At 36.3% G+C, this 16,993-nt stretch overlaps 1 protein-coding gene across 1 annotated transcript in view; it reads left to right on the top strand.

Annotated features, from left to right (window-relative positions):
• SLC26A3 (solute carrier family 26 member 3) overlaps positions 1–3,336 on the top strand; it is a 34,682-nt gene extending 31,346 nt beyond the window's left edge. Inside the window, exons 18-20 of the mRNA XM_001363717.4 lie at positions 474–616; positions 820–882; positions 2,896–3,336. Coding sequence (XP_001363754.2) covers positions 474–616; positions 820–882; positions 2,896–2,916 — 227 coding nt within the window. The 3' untranslated portion in view covers positions 2,917–3,336. The remainder of the gene's footprint in view (positions 1–473; positions 617–819; positions 883–2,895) is intronic.
• The last annotated feature ends 13,657 nt before the right edge of the window (positions 3,337–16,993 follow it).

Genomic DNA, 16,993 nt, shown 5'->3' with positions numbered 1-16,993 from the left:
GAGGAGGTAGAATTTATCCCTTCTTTTTTGTTGTTGTTGTTTTTTAAGAACTTATTTATTTTGTTTTAAAATATTTTTCCATGTTTACACAATTCATTGTCTTTTCCTCCCCACTCCCAGACCCAACAAGCAATTCCACTGCTTATCACTTGATAATTATTTCCATATTATTAATTTTTGCTACAGAGAGATTTTTAAAAGCCTAAATTGGGAGCCAGCTGGGTAACTCAGTGGATTGAGAGCCAGGCCTAGAGACAGGAGGTCCTAGGTTCAAATCTGGCCTCGGACACTTCCCAGCTGTGTGACCCTGGGCAAGTCACTTAACCCCCATTGCCTAGCCCTTACCACTCTTCTGCCTTGGAGCTAATACACAGTATTGATTCCAAGATGGAAGATAAGGGTTTAAAAAAAAAAAGACTGACTTGATGTTCAAATTTGTTTTCCTTATACATTTTCATTTTGTTTCCATTCAGAGGATTTTGTAGAAAAGCTTGAGTGTTGTGGCTTTTTTGACCAAGAAGTCACTAGCTCAATGTTTTTCCTGACAATTCATGATGCTGTTTTGCACATTTGGATGAAAAAGGACTACTTTATTTCAAAGTCTGACCCCAATCAGGTAAAGTAATAACATTTAGAAATTTTAACTTTCTTTAAAAATTAATTTATTTATTTCAATTTTAACTTTAGAAAGAATATTGACATTGAGTTCATTTTGAAAGTCTCTAGGAATTGACCCATTTTGAAAACTGCATATCTTAAAGGAATATCAAAGGGAAATTTGGTTTTGCCTTCTAACCTAGAATTTCTTTTTTATCTCAGGATAATGAAAGTAAAGATCATTTTATTATAAACACAAATGGAGGACTACGCAATAGAGAACGGGTAAGGCTCATCTGTCTGGAATTGATGGATAATTCCCACGTGAAATAACTCCAGGGAGGCTCATTTGCCTTTTTACTAACAAGCTTCAGGAAGTCAGAGGCAGAAATCTGCTAAGGAATCAAACAAAGGACAAGTCCTTTGTACTTTTTCAAGCCCTCAGTGCTTCATTTTTGGAAAATGGAGAGGCAATGTTGCATAATGGATAAGGCATTGGACTTGGAATCAGGAAGTCCTGAGTTCAAGCCCTGCCTTATAATTTACTCACTGTGTAGCTCTTGGGCAAGTCATTTCTTCATCTGTTAAACAACGATAATAAAACCTGACTCACAGGGTTGTTGCGAGGAGAAAATATGTATGTAAAACAATTCTTAAGGTACTATATAAACAGCAATTATTACAAATTTACAATCTCCAGGGAGCTATTGGGAATATTAAACCCAAATTATTCCTACAGGTACCAAAAATAATGCCACTGAATTTCTAGTAACAATTGATATCAATCAGTTAATGTTATTTTATTATTTTTCAAAGTGCTTTCCAATTAATATCTCACTGTGGCCTCACACCATTCCCAAGAAATAGGGTAGGTATTACTTTTTCTATTCTAAAGAGAAGGAAACTGAGGAAATGCAGGGCCAGTGAAGGACAGGGCTTGGATTCAAACCCAGATTTGCCCACTCTATTGCAGAGTTCAGAAAAGGAAATGGAGTATTGGGATATGCTTAGCTTTAAGATAATTCTAGTTGAGAAGACTAAGATTACTAAAAAGAGGTTTAGGAAAAAATGCACACCATGAGTTTGTAATGACCCACCCTGGCCCTGAGGACAGGACTACATATGAGTGTGGAACATCACATATACATAAAGTCAGACCCAATCAATGTGTGGGTTAGTTTTGCCGAACTGCTTTTTTCCCTCCTTTTTCAAACTTTGCCATAAGGTATCATTTGCTGGCAGGGGAAGGAGCAGAAGAAATATATTCCAAAATGAAGATGATGAAAAAACAAAGAAAAAAATAAATAGCAACCAAAATTTAAGATTTTTTTAGGAGAGACAGAATGTTCAGGAAATAGGTCCTGTGAAATTGAAAATATTAAGAAAGAACTTGAAATTGCTCCCCATGGTGGCTGGCTTCTGAACTGTCACTACATTAACACAGGAATAAGGTTCATCTGAAATTTCCTCTCTACTAGGCTTCTCAGCTCCTGGAGAGTGAACACTGAACAGGTGTCAGAAACATGGGGTCTAATCTCTGGCTTTGCTACCAATTATTCAACATCTTTGAAAAGGAAATCACAGCACTAGCTCTGTCCACCCACCTTTTTTCAGAGGGATATAGTCAGGATGAATGAAAACCTCAACCACTTTGGAAGAAAGGTTCCATGTTAGAGGGGGACAAACTACTTATGGTTATTATGTAATAACCTCCAGAAGCAAAACTAAAGGGGAGAAATTTTGTTTCATGCTGTATTGATTACAAGTCCCCTGATAGACCTAAAATATAATGTAAATAGATAGAGAAAGCAGTTCTAACCAATATTGCCAGAACTAGCATAAATAGTGCTTTATCCCACACCATCAAAGAGGGGACACACTTCCCTTCCCTCCACAGGGATCATCAGAAGTCCTCCAGTGGCATATGGCATTACTATGCCCAGAGCATTTGTCATAAAACCCACTTTCCTCCTCAACCCCAGCAGAAGCTAGGATTACACTCTTTGCAGAACGGACTGCCTCCTCCTGACTCTGTACAATCTGTCCCTGCCCTCTCAATTTAGATTGTCCTAGGTACAGAAACAGTTAATTAAGGCATTGATAACCAACTAATAACAGAGAAGTGTGGTTGAGTGTTGATATTTAGGAAAAATAAAAAATACTGTGAACATTTATTGATAATCTTGGTGAAATCAGGCTATCTGTGCTTGCTTTAAACATAAGTACAATCAATGTTGGTTCATAAAACCTATTCCAATTCAATATGCCTTATATTAAAATAGGACTTTTTTCTTTCAGGTATCTGAAACAAAATTTTAATCCAAATAGAATTCAGAGGATTCTTCATCAGACTGTCTGGTAGAGAACAATTTTATATCTAGAGAATCATCAATAAATTCATACATCGTATGAAGAATATTTTTACTATATGGAATTGTTTCAATCTTTGGAACAAGATTATTTTAACACAGCATATTTTTCACATATCTAATGTAAAATGATATAAATACTCAATGTTTTATTTTATAGATTTCTCTGGAAAAATGAAATAATTGTATACATATATATTTGTATTTATATAATACTAATGGATTCTAACCCAAGTCACTGCCTTTATGCATAAGGGTTTTATACAATGCATTTACACAACTGCTTTGGATTCTGTAATTTATAAACCTTCATAATAATGCATTTACACAACTGTTTTGTGTTCCATAATTCATAACCCTAACCTTAAAATACAACTTCATTTTAAAAAATTATTTTAATCCTTTCAGTTTGTCATAAGTTAATTTCTTTTTATATTCTTGAAAGGGAAAAAAAACCCAAGTTTTTGTGACCTAACTCTAAAATTTCTTCAACTGTCTCATGGTAATTTTTTTTAATCTTTCTGAGAAAGAAGTTCTTTCTGAGATATTCCTTAAGGACATTCAACCACCGTCACTGGTGGTTATCTTACTGAGATTTAAACATGCTTTATCTTAACACAAAGCTAGCTTCACCAGAATTACCTGGGTGATCTGAGATCAGCTAGTTCAACCCCCTTATTTTACAGATGAGGAAATATCAGGCAAGAAGGGCCAGAACTCAGAAGGAGGTTTTCCTATTCCAAATACAATGTTCTATCTTCTCTCAAGCTGATTTAGACCCCTCTATAGTAAATACAACAGTAGTAACACCACAAAGCCTTTTTTTTTTTCACTACAAGTATAAATTCTTCACCACTTAGAAGCACATTCCTAATGCTTTTTCCCCATCTTTAATTAGTTCAGGAATTAAAGAAATCTAAAAAAAAAAAAACTTAAAATTTAGAATAGAGAGATAAAAAGAAAATGGATAATTTACAATGGACATGTAAAGCAGAAAATAAAAAAATAATCAGAATTCTTTAAAGAGATATTTTAAAAAGTAAGGATGAATTAACATCTCTTAGATTAATAGGAGAGGGGATCAGACTTTTTTCATATAGCAAAAAGTAAAATGAGAGGAATAAAAAAAGAAAGCCATCATCCAGTTACACTGGAAGACTCCATTTTTAGGGGAATCAAGTAATCAGTGCAGCAACAAGGCACTCAGCTTTGCCAACCAAAATACAGGTAATGTGGATTTTAATTCCTTGTATCACTTTTTTTAATCCTTTATCTTCCATCTTCCAGTACTGTGAATTAGATCCAAGGTAGAAGGGGTTAAGTGACTTGCCTAGAAACACACAGCTAGGAAGTATCTGAGGCTACATTTGAACCCAGGACTTCCCAACTCTAGGCCTGGCTCTCAATCCATTGAGACACCCAGCTCTCCTGGCTTCTACTTGTCACTTTCTAATGCATCTGATCAAGTAGCAGTAGTTTTCCTAAATTTTCCTTAGGTATTACCATTTTTCCTATTCTCTAAGCAGGCCTCAGAATGAATGAATGAAAAATATTTATTAAGTCCTAATTGTGTACAAAGCACTGTGTTAAGCTCTAGGGATATACATAGAGAAAGAGAGGCCCAAGTCTCAAGGAATTCACATTCTAATAAGGGAGTCAACAGATATAGAAGGTTTTAGGTACTGGCCAAATGGAAAGGTCCCATTTCCACCAGGGTGCAGCAGCAAAGCAGAAACATGTTGCTTCTCCTAAAGCAGTCATACTCCCAAAGTTGTTGGATTCTGGGTATTGGGCTTTCTGCACCAGGATCTTGGGAGAGCTGGTGGCTAAAGTGCTGGTGGTGGTTGGATTAGTTTGACACATTCTGCCATCTCTCTTTCTCACTCACTCCTGTGCTTTACTGCTTCAGTTAGGCTGGTTTGCCTTGGAGGGGGAGGGATGAGAGACAGTGGGTTAGCTGGCCCCATCTGCACAGGAGTTTGCCTTCCCTTAATGATGGCTATTAGGACTGAGCTAGCAGGCAGTGCTGCCATTACTAGGCTCTTTCTTTTGTTCATGTGTCAGGTGGTGGCAGTTAGCAGTTGTTGCTTTTTGGTACTAGAAATCTGCAGAACTAGGAATGTTCTCCTTTTAATTCACCAAACTTTTTTTTTTTAATGAAGCATAGCTTAGCAGGAAAAATTATTGGACTTGGAGTCAGGACCTGAGTTGAAGTCCAGGTTCTGAGTCTGACTTGTGGTATGACTGACCATAAGCCAGTTACTTAACCTGTTTCCACTTCTTCATCTATAGAAAAAACAATACCTAACACTTAGCACACTTATTATCATAAGAAAAACATCTTATAAACTTTAAAGCAAATTTTAAATAAATAAAATAAAGTTTAAATAAGGGACAGTTGGTGCCTGAGTGGATAGGGAGCCAGGTTTGGAGATTGGGGGGGCGGAGGTATCTTAGGTTCAAAACTGGCCTCAGACACTTCCTAGCCATGTGACCCTGGGCAAGTCACTTAACCCCAATCACCTAGCTGTTTCCACTCTTCTGCCTTGGAATTGATACTCAGTATTGGTTATAAGATGGGAGGTATGAGTTTTAAACAAAGAGTGCTATATAAATTTGAGCCATTGTTATTAACCTCCTTCACATGCAGAAAACTGACTAATATTGGGGGAAGATATCAAATTTAGCTGACACGGTAAATGTGCGCATAGTGTTGATAAACTAGTATTTGTCTCATGACATACAATGGAATTTAATGTTTTGTTTTTTAATTTAAATCCTTGTATATAGGGGGAAAGGGATGGTATAGGAAGAAGGAAATAAAGAATAGAGGTGAAAACAAATCTGAAGGAAAGAAAGTTTAAATAAATAGTATAATAAACCAGAAACATTGAAGCAAACTAATCTAATCTCTTTATTTGACAGATAATACACCTAGAGAGGGATTTGCCAGAAGTCTCAGAGCAAATTAGTGGAAGTACTAGGACTTTAAATCTAGATTCTAGCCTGATCCTCTTTTCTTTGCATTAATGGTGCAGAGGGTAGAGCACTTAATGTGGAATCCAAAAAGTCTGCAGTTCAAATCCAGCCTCAGACATGATTTGGTCTTGGACAAGTCTACTTCAGTTTCCTCATCTGTAAAATGGTGATAAAACACTTCCAGGATTATTGGGAGGACTGATATATCTCTAGTGTTTTGCAAACCTTAAAGCTCTATATAAATGCTAATATTATCATCTTCATTGTTACAGAGTCATAAATTAAAAGCTGGAAGAGAGCCTAAGAGCCATCTAGTCCAACTCAATTTATATAGATGAGGGAACTGAGTGACTCCTCCCAAGATCTCATAGCTAGTATGTAAGGCAAGGATTTGAATCCATCTCTTCTTTTTTTTTTTTGGTTTGGGAGTTTTGTGTTTCTTTTCTTTTCTTTGATTTTTTTGGTTACAATACTCACTTTATTCCTTCCCTCCCCTCCACCCAGCTTTCCCACAGCCAACACGCAATTTCATTGGGTATTACTTGTGTCCTTGATCAGAACCTATTTCCATGTTGTTGATGTTTCCACTATGATGTTCCTTTAGAGTCTACATCCCCAACCATATCCCTTCGACCCATGTATTCAAGCAGTTGTTTTTCTTCAGTGTTTTTACTCCCACAGTGTTTCTTCTGGATGTGGATAGTGGTCTTTCTCATAGATTCCTCCAAGTTGTTCAGGATCACTGCACTGCCACCAATGGAGAAGTCCATTACATTCGATTGTACCACACTGTATCAGTCTCTGTGTACAATGTTTTCCTGGTTCTGCTCCTCTCACTCGGAATCAATTCCTGGAGGTTGTTCCAGTCCCCATAGAATCCCTCCACTTTATTATTCCTTTGAGCACAATAGTATTCCATCACCAACAGATACCACAATTTGTTCAGCCATTCCTCAATTGAAGGGCATTCCCTCATTTTCAATTTTTTGCCACCACAAAGAGCACAGCTAAGAATATTCTTGTACAAGTCTTTTTCCCTATTATCTCTTTGGGGTACAAACCCAGCAGTGCTATGATTGGATCAAAGGGCAGACAGTCTTTTAGCGCCCTTTGGGCATAGTTCCAACTTGCCCTACAGAATGGTTGGATGAATTCACGACTCCACCAGCAATGCAGTAATGTCCCAACTTTGTCACACCTCCTCCAGCATTCATTATTTTCCTTTGCTATCATGTTAACCAATCTGCTAGGTGTGAGGTGATACTTCAGAGTAGTTTTGATTTGCATTTCTCTGATTATTAGGGATTTAGAGCACTTTTTCATGTGCTTATTAATAGTTTTGATTTCTTTGAAAATTGCCTATTCATGTCCCTTGTCCATTGATCAATTGGAGAAAGGCTTGATTTTTTATACAATTGGTTTAGTTCTTTATAAATTTGAGTAATTAGACTTTAGTCAGAGGTCTTTGTAATGAAGATTGTTTCCCAATTTGTTGCTTCCCTTCTGATTTTGGATGCATTAGTTTTGTTTGTACAAAAACTTTTTAATTTGATGTAATCAAAATTATTGATTTTACATTTTGTGATTTTTTCCCTAGCTCTTGCTTGGTTTTAAAGTCTTTTCTTTCCCAAAGATCTGACAAGTATACTGTTCTCTGTTCTCCTAATCTGCTTATAGTTTCCTTATTATATTCAGGTCATTCACCAATTCTGAATTTATCTTTGTGTAGGGTGTGAGATGTTGATCCAAAACTAATCTCTCCCATACTGTCTTCCAATTTTCCCAGCAGTTTTTTTTTAATCAAATAGTGGGTTTTGGTCCCCAAAACTGGGATCTTTGGGCTTATCATAGATTGTCTTGCTGAGGTCATTTACCCCTAGTCTATTCCACTGATCTTCCTTTCTGTCTCTTAGCCAGTACCAAATTGTTTTGATGACCATTGCTTTATAGTATAGTTTGAGATCTGGGAATGCAAATCCTCCTTCCTTTGCATTTTTTCCCCATGATTTCCCTGGATATCCTTGATCTTTTGCTCTTCCAAATGAACTTTGTTATGGTTTTTTCTAATTCAGTAAAAAAGTTTTTTGATAGTTCAATGGGTATGGCACTAAATAAGTAAATTAATTTGGGCAGGATTGTCATTTTTATTATGTTAGCTCATCCTACCCATGAGCAATCAATGTTTCTCCAATTATTTAGATCTAGTTTTAATTGTGTGGAGAGTGTTTTGTAATTGTGTTCATATAGTTCCTGTGTTTGTCTCAGCAGATAGATTCCTAAGTACTTTATATTGTCTAGGGTGATTTTAAATGGAATTGCTCTTTCTAATTCTTGCTGCTAAAATGGGTTTCAGATATATAGAAATGCTGATGACTTATGTGGGTTTATTTTGTATCGTAAAACTGCTAAAGTTGTTGATTATTTCAACTGGCTTTTTGGTTAATTCTCTAGGATTCGTTAAGTAGACCATCATATCATCTGCAAAGAGTGATAGCTTGGTCTCCTCATTGTCTATTTTAATTCCTTCAATTTCTTTTTCTTCTCTAATTGCTGCTGCTAGTGTTTCTAGTACAATGTTAAATAATAGAGGTGATAATGGGCATCCTTGTTTCATCCTTGTTAAGATCAGGATCTTATTGGGAAGGCTTCTAGTTTAGCCCCATTGCAGATGATGTTTGCTGATGGTTTTTGATATATACTGTTTATTATTTTTAGGAAAGGTCCTTCTACTTCTAAACTTTCTAGTGTTTTCAATAGGAATGGGTGTTGTATTTTGTCAAAGGCTTTTTTTTGCATCTATTGAGATAACCATGTGATTTTTCTCAGTTTGCTTGTTAATATGGTCAATTATGTGGATAGTTTTCCTAATATTGAACCATCCTTGCCTTCCTGGTATGAATCCTACCTGGTCATAGTGAATAACCCTTGTGATGACTTGCTGAAGTCTTTTTGCTAATATCCTATTTAAGATTTTTGCATCTATATTCATTAGGGAGATTGGTCTATAGTGTTCTTTCTCTGTTTTTGACCTGCCTGGTCTTGGAATCAGTACCATATTTATGTCATAAAATGAATTTGGTAGAACTCCTTCTTTGCTTATTCTGTCAAATAGTTTGTAGAATATTGGGGTTAGTTGTTCTTTGAATGATTGATAGAATTCATTTGTGAATCCATCTGGACCTGGAGACTTTTTCTTATGGAGTTCTTTGATGGCTTGTTCAATTTCTTTTTCTGATATGGGGCTGTTTAGCTGATCTATTTCTTCCTCTGTTAGTTGAGGCAATTTATATTTTTGTTACTAATCATCCATATCAAGTAGATTGCCATATTTGTTTCCATATAATTGGGCATAATAGTTTTTAATGATTGCCTTAATTTCCTCTTCATTAGAGGTAAGGTTTCCCTTTTCATCTTGGATACTGTCAATTTTGTTTTCTTCTTTCCTTTTTTTAATTAGACTGACTAGTACTTTGTCTATTTTATTTGTTTTTTCAAAGTACCAGCTTCTAGTCTTATTTATTAAATCAATAGTTCTTTGACTTTCAATGTTTTTAATTTCTCCTTTGATTTTTAGGATCTCTAATTTAGTCTTCTAAAAATCTGAGGATTTTTAATTTGTTCACTTTCTAGATTTTTAATTTGTACACCCAATTCATTGACCTCTGCTCTCCCTAATTTGTTAATATATGATCTCAAAGATATAAATTTCCCCCTGACTACTGCTTTGGCTGCAACCCATAGATTTAGAAAGGATGTCTCATCATTGTCATTTTCTTCAATGAAATTATTGTTTCTATGATTTGTTCTTTGACTAACCAGTTTTGGAGAATTGTATTGTTTAATTTCCAATTAATTTTTGGTTTACCTCTCCATGTACCCTTACTAATTATTATTTTCATTGCATTGTGATCTGAGAAGGTTGCATTTATTATTTCTGCTATTTTGCACTTGTTTACAATGATTTTATGCCCTAATACATGGTCAGTCTTTGTGAATGTACCATGTGCTGCTGAAAAGGTGTATTCCTTTTTGTCCCTATTTATTTTTCTCCACATATCTACTAATTCTAATTTTTTTAAGATTTCATTCACTCCTCTTACCTCTTTCTTATTTATTTTTTGGTTGATTTATCTAGTTCTGACAGAGTAAGGTTCAGGTCTCCCACTAGTATAGTTTTTCTATCTATTTCATTCTTGAGCTCCACTAGTTTCTCCTTTAGAAATTTGGATGCATGCCATTTAGTGCATACATGTTGAGTATTGATATTTCCTCATCATTTATACTGCCTTTTATCAGGATGTAATTACCTTCCCTCTTTTAACTAGATTTATTTTTACTTTGGCTTTGTCAGATATCATGATTGTGACTCCTGCCTTCTTTTCATAAGTTGATGCCCAATAGATTGACTCCAACCTCTTACTTTCACCCTATGCGTATTGTATCATGTGTGTTTCTTGCAGACAGCATATGTTAGGGTTTCGGATTCTAATCCACTCTGCTATTCGCTTGTGTTTTATGGGTGAGTTCATTCCATTCACATTCAGAGTTATGATTACCAGCTGTGTATTTCCCAGCATTTTGATTTCTACTCCTAGACCTGCTGTTTCTTCTTTCACTATTTCCTTCCACACTAATGTTTGTTTTTAATCAGTCCCCCTAATTCCCTCCCTTATTTTACTTCCCTTTCTACCCCCCTCCCTTCTTATTTGCCCCTTATTTTCTTTGCAGTCTTTTTAAAACTACCCCCCACACTCTCCCTCCCTTATACTGCTTCCCTCCCCACCAGTCCATTTGTTACCCTTCTACTCTCAATAAGAAGGTTCAACGGCTGAGAGGGCAACACAGCAAAGCACTGTGGAACACAAAAGACAACACGACCATCCAACGCAGCTGAGGAAGCCTCCAGGTGTAACGATTTTTCGTGCCAATGGACCCAGGCTTCCAATGCCGAGAGAGTGGGACTGTCTCTGAGCATTGACATTTCCACTTAATTCTCCTTCACACACAAGTGTTTTTGTGCACACTCATCTACATCACAGATGAAAGCGCACAAAGACAATCGTCATACTCGGTTAATGAGAGACTACTACTACTACTACTACTACTACTACTACTACTACTACTACACCCTATAGGTCGTAAATCTATTCTCTGCCCCAATGGATTGGATTGTTCTTCCCTCTTTGAGTCAATTTCAATGCACGTAAGAGTTGAGTATTTCCTGTCTCCAACCTCTTTACCCTTCCAGTGTATTGATGTTCTCCCACCTCTGGCCATGAGCTTCTTTGTGACATATAAATTTACCCCCTTTTGTTTCTTTTCCCATTTCTTTTAGCATTAACCTCTTTTTTTTTAGCTCTAGTTGTGTGTGTGTGTATATATATATATATATATATATATATATATGTATATATGTATATATGTATGTATATATGTATACTGTAAACCTTAAAATTTCAGACTTATGAATGTTAAAAATTTTACTCCACATTGAGGAATCCTCCAATTCCCTACTTGAAATAATTCCCTACCAGATAGTGAGAACTCTACTTGAATGTGAAAACTCCTTGCTATGGGAGTATCCCTACTCCACCCCTACTTAAACTACTTTAGGGGAGAAAACTCCTTGCTATGGGAGGACCTCTATTCCACCCATACTTAAGACTGCTTTAGGGCAGAAAACTCCTTGCTAAACAATGAAAGTATTTGAAAACCATACTTATAAAGGAAAGGAGTTCTTTGAGCCATGCCTGTTTTTGGAATTGATACAATAGGATGCTAGGTGCCTATAAAGGCGGGGCAACTTGTAAACTACTTAGACCTAAAAGGTGAAAACTTACTCAGAGGTTTTCTCTTAATGAAATTAGTCGACCCAGCAGCATTTTTTTTCTGACTTACTAAAGAGATTAATCTACTCAGCTGTGAATTCAAAATGGGCTGTCTTTTGGAAAACATCTACAGTGATTGGTAGATGGAAGAACTTAGGGGAGGTGACATAGGAGATTTTGCCCTTAAAAATAAGAGTTCAGGGAAGAGCTGGAGGTCATTCTGAAACATTCAGATTGAGGAGGACTCATTCTGAAACATTCAGATTAAGGAAGGACTGATTCTGAAACATTCAGATGGAGGAGGGAGCTGCTGAAAGCAGCTGAGATGATGCTGACCTGGTGTCACTAGAATCCTTGCTTAGGCAGACCTTGTGGTGAGTGTTAAAAGACTGACTGACTGATCTCTCTCTTTTAAGACTCAGGTCTAGGCCATGTTGGCTTAAGGCCCTTCATACTTATTTCCTTTTTCTTTCTTTCTCTCTTTTCTTTAATTCCACATTTGTATTAATTAAAATCTCTGTAAAACCCAGTTGACCTGGGTATTTGAATAATTGGGAATATTTCCCTGGTGACCACCTTATATTTGATTTAAAAACCAAGACACTGTAGTGAAATATATTTTCTGTGGTCAAATTTACTCACCCTCTCTTATATCTATCACAATTTATATCTTCCACCATTTTTACTCACTACAGTTTATGGGCTTCACTATTTTAAATCTTACAATACATATACACATGTATATATGTTTATGCATACATATATCTATATACCTATTTATGTCTTGTTATTTCATCCTAAACAGTATGTCACTTGTTCCCTATAAGTGTAATTCTTCTAGCTGCCCAGGTGATAACAACAGTTTTTAAGAGTTACCAATGACCTCTTTTCATATAGGGATATATATCATTTTAACTTATTGAGTCTCTTTAAAAAAAGGTTTTTTGTTTTGTTTTTTCTTTTTTTCCCTCTTTTTTAATTACCTTTTGATGGTTCTCTTGAGTTCTATGCTTGGACATCAAATTTTCTGTTCAGGTCTGGTCTTTTCTTTACAAATTCTTGGAATTCTTCTATTTTGTTGAATGACCATACTTTCCCCTGTAAGAATATAGTCAGTTTTGCTGGGTAGTTGATTCTTGGTTGTAGACCTAGTTCCCTTGCTTTCCAGAATATTATATTCCATGCCTTTTGGTCCTTCAGTGTAGATACAGCCAGATCCTGTGTTATCCTCACTGTGGTTCCATGGTATCTGAATGACTTTTTCTTGGAAGCTTGTAATATTTTTTCTTTGGTCTGATAGTTCTTGAATTTGGCTATAACATTCCTGGGTGTTGTCAGTTGGGGATTAAGTACAGGAGGTGATCTGTTGATTCTTTCAATCTCTACTTTTCCCTATTGTTCTGGAATATCAGGGCAGTTTTCTTGAATGATTTCTGGCAGACCAGTGATTCTTAAATTGTCTCTCCTCGAACAATTTCCTAAATCTTCTGTTTTGTGAATGAGATGTTTCAGATTTTCCTCAATTTTTTCATTCTTTTGGTTTTGTTTTATAGTGTCCTGCTGCCTTGTGAGGTCACTTAATTCTAGTTGTTGTATTCTGGTTATTAAAGACTGGATTTCATCCCTGGCTTTTTGGTCATCCTTCTCCTTCGGGTCTGATTTTCTTTGGAGGTCATCTTTCATCCTCTTTGCCTCATCTTTCATTTCCTTTGCCTCATTTTCAAGCTGGTTGATTTTGGATTTCAAGACACTATTTTCTATTTTCAGATGACTTATCTTAGTTTTTAAGTTCTTTCCCCAATTGTCTTCAGCCTCTCTTAATTGTGTTTTGAATTGCATTTTGAGTTCTTCCAAAGTTTGTATCCAATTCGCTGGTATTTCTGATTTTTCCTTTGCTAATCCCTCCCCCTGTTTCTTTCGCTCTTTGCTCATTACCTGTACAAAAACTGTCTATTGTAATTTCTTTCTTCTTTTTCTATTGTTTGCTCATATTTATCCCTTCTTTGCTCCATGTATTTGTCTGTGCTCTTGCTCCTCTCATTTTTTTGGTTTTGTGGGTTTCTGTCAGTCTCCCTTCTTGGAGCTTTGACAGAAGGTCTCTCCCTGCAGTTTGTGGGGGAGGGGTGTTGTAGTTTGAGCTTCCCTCTCCTCTGGAGGCTTTTGATTGGATTAAAGTCCAGAAGTCTGTGAGGGAGGGTTGTTGGAGTTTGGGCTTCCCTGACCTCTGAAGACTTTTGATGGGATTAAGGTTAGCTGAGTTGGGCTGGATGTGCCCTGAGGCCAACACCTCCTGGAAGGCTAGAGCAATATGGAGGGCTTTTGTAGCTCTATCCAGGTTGCCAGCTCTGCACTCCCTCTCCATCTCCTTCCCCGCCACCTGTGTTCGACACTCTGAGCCTGGCATAGTCCTGCCCACAAGGTGCCTTTGCCCGCCCAGAGGTTCCTGCTGCCGCTGGAGGCTTAGCACTCTAGGTGTGTGGTGAGGGAGGGGTTCTGGGACCTACCTTCTGCCTTCCCCTTAAACCCAAGTGTTCTCAGATTCAGGTTTTTGGGGGTTGTACCTTTTGTATTGAGTTCAGCGGGAGGGTTCCTTAGCTCTGTCTTGTTGTTAGGTTTGATTTTCAGTCTCCTAGGAACAGGCAGTTTGTGATCCATAAGGAAGGGTTTCAGAGGTCTGAACTTCTACTGCTTCTAAGCTACCATCTTGGCTCCGCCCCCCCCTGTTTATTTCTGAATCCATCTCTTCTTGCAATATTTTCCCCACTTCACTGTGTGACTTTTAATCTTGATTGCATTGCTTTGGTTTGTACAGGAATTTTTTACTTTAATGTAATAAGTTATCTATTTTACATCTCCGAATGTTACCTTATTTTGACCTAAATTCTTCCCTTATGCATACATTTGACAGGTAAACACTTTTGTGCTCTCCCAATTTATATCACCTTTATTTCTAATTTATATCCATTTTGACTGCCTTAGTAAATGGCATGAGGTATTGGTCAATACCTACTTTCTGTCATAGTTTTCCAGTTCTCCCAGCAGTTTTTGTCAAATGGTGAGTGCTTCTAGAAGTTTGGATATTTGTATCTGTCAAACACTTGGTCATTTGCCATTACATGTGCTTCAAGTCTATTCCATTGGTTCTCCTCTCTATTTCTTAGTACCAGATTGTTTTGATGGTTGCCATCATTGTTTGAGATCTGGTACAACTAAGCCATCACCTCTTCTTGATTCCAAATTTAGCTGTATCTCTAAGCTATGCTGATTATGTTGGAGAGTCATGAGGAAGAGCCAGTGATTACAGAAAAGACACTGAACTGAGGCCTGTTAACTATCCTACCTTGCTAGAACCAATTATTTCCTATGAAACCCAGTGAGCCTTAGACTTTCATCTTATTTATAACTCAATGATAACACAGTCATAAAATAGCATTTTACCAGTTTAAAAAGCAACCCTGATCTAGGACACAAGAATAGCAATTAGAAAAAAGAATGATGCATTAAGGATTAATATCAACATAGGTCCGGGTCTTATGAGACTGAATACTATTTTCCAATCTCAGTTCCATAACTAAAGAACTTCGAGCTTAAAGGAATACCACAAACATCACTGGAGACATCAAAACTAAGATCTAGTAGGTGAGCAGAGATTATTTAATCTTGAAATAGATGGATAAATGGGATAGGGAGAAGATACCTATAAAAGAAAACCTTAAAAGTTGAAGTTAACTTATGAATAGACTATCAAGTTATAAACCTCATTAGTTCTCTATCTGGAGGTGGATAGCAATTTTCTAGATAGAGAATTGATGGATTTTTTTTTCTTCCATTAAATCCAATCTAGAGATGGAATCATCATAAAAATCAACCCAGGATGTCAACTAAATTAACATATGTTGAGATATGAAAGGGATGTTTAAACACTAAGCTTTAAACATAAAAACCCTGAGAAACGCAGAAACACACAATCATGCAGATTGAAACATTTTTCTCTTTTTTTGCCTTTGTAAAAACCTGGATTAAACAGAAATTTGTTTTGCATGGCTTCATACTTGTAATGGGTTTTGTGTTTATTGCCTTACCAATGGGTTGAGAAGGGGTGAGGTAAGGAGAGAATCTGGAACTAAAAATGAAATACAATTGAATTTTTAAAAAGGTTATACAATCTGTGATGGGCGCAGGTTAAGTGGCTCATTGGATAGAGCCAGACCTGGAGATGGAGGTTCTGGGTTCATAGTAGGTCTGACATACGGATAATTATATGACCCTAAGCAAGTCACTTAACCCTAATTGTCTAGCTATAACCTCTCTTTTGCCTTGGAACTGATACTTAGTATTGATTCTAAGACAGAAGGTAAAAGTTTAAAAAAAAAAAAGGTCTGTATCTTCATGTTCAGAGCACTGCTTGAATGTGGGGGCTATTCCAAGATTCTCTTCCTTCCTACCCAGATTTTAACATCTGAAAGTTTAAAACAATGATAGTGGTGGGCAAATTCAAATAATTGAAAGGTATTACTTTGGAAAACAAAACAGATCATGTTCCCACCTCAAAGTTATAAAAATAAAATGAAGTGACAAAACCATGAGACTTTAGAAATCTATAGTTGGTTCTCTATGAGAGAATAATAAAATAGTAACTTCAGTTTTATGAACTTATACAAATCCCTTATGCACATCACTTAACACATACCACTTGTACAATCACTGGCTGGACTGTACATTGTTAATGTTTGTTTTAGTCACATTTACTTGACAGATTAAATTTGTTCACAAACACATTAGCATGACCAAAAGACTATCATTTGACTTTCAGTTTATTCCATCAGAATATAATTGAATACCTCCAAACCTATACCTGGTATGGAGAAGCAAGAAGTAAGCCAATATGCTATTCTGATTAATTGAATTAAGGAAAAAAATGTTAGGCTTGACCTAGGTCCTTTTTTTTTATTCTATTAAATCCAATCTAGTGATGGAATCATCATAAAAATCAACCCAGAATGTCAACTAAACTAACATATGTTGAGATATAAAAGGGATGTTTAAACATTAGGCTTTAAACATAAAAACCCTAAGAAACTCAGAAACACACATTTATCATTCCACATATTAATCACAGCAAAACTTTTCAGTTCTAAATACAACACACTATATATACATGTAGTATGTATACTCACTTAACCTGTAGATTTGAACAAAAAAATTTCAAACACCTATTTC

Source organism: Monodelphis domestica, chromosome 5 (assembly GCF_027887165.1).
Source record: "Monodelphis domestica isolate mMonDom1 chromosome 5, mMonDom1.pri, whole genome shotgun sequence".
NCBI classification, from domain to species: domain Eukaryota; kingdom Metazoa; phylum Chordata; class Mammalia; order Didelphimorphia; family Didelphidae; genus Monodelphis; species Monodelphis domestica.
This window is presented reverse-complemented; position numbering and strand designations above follow the sequence as displayed.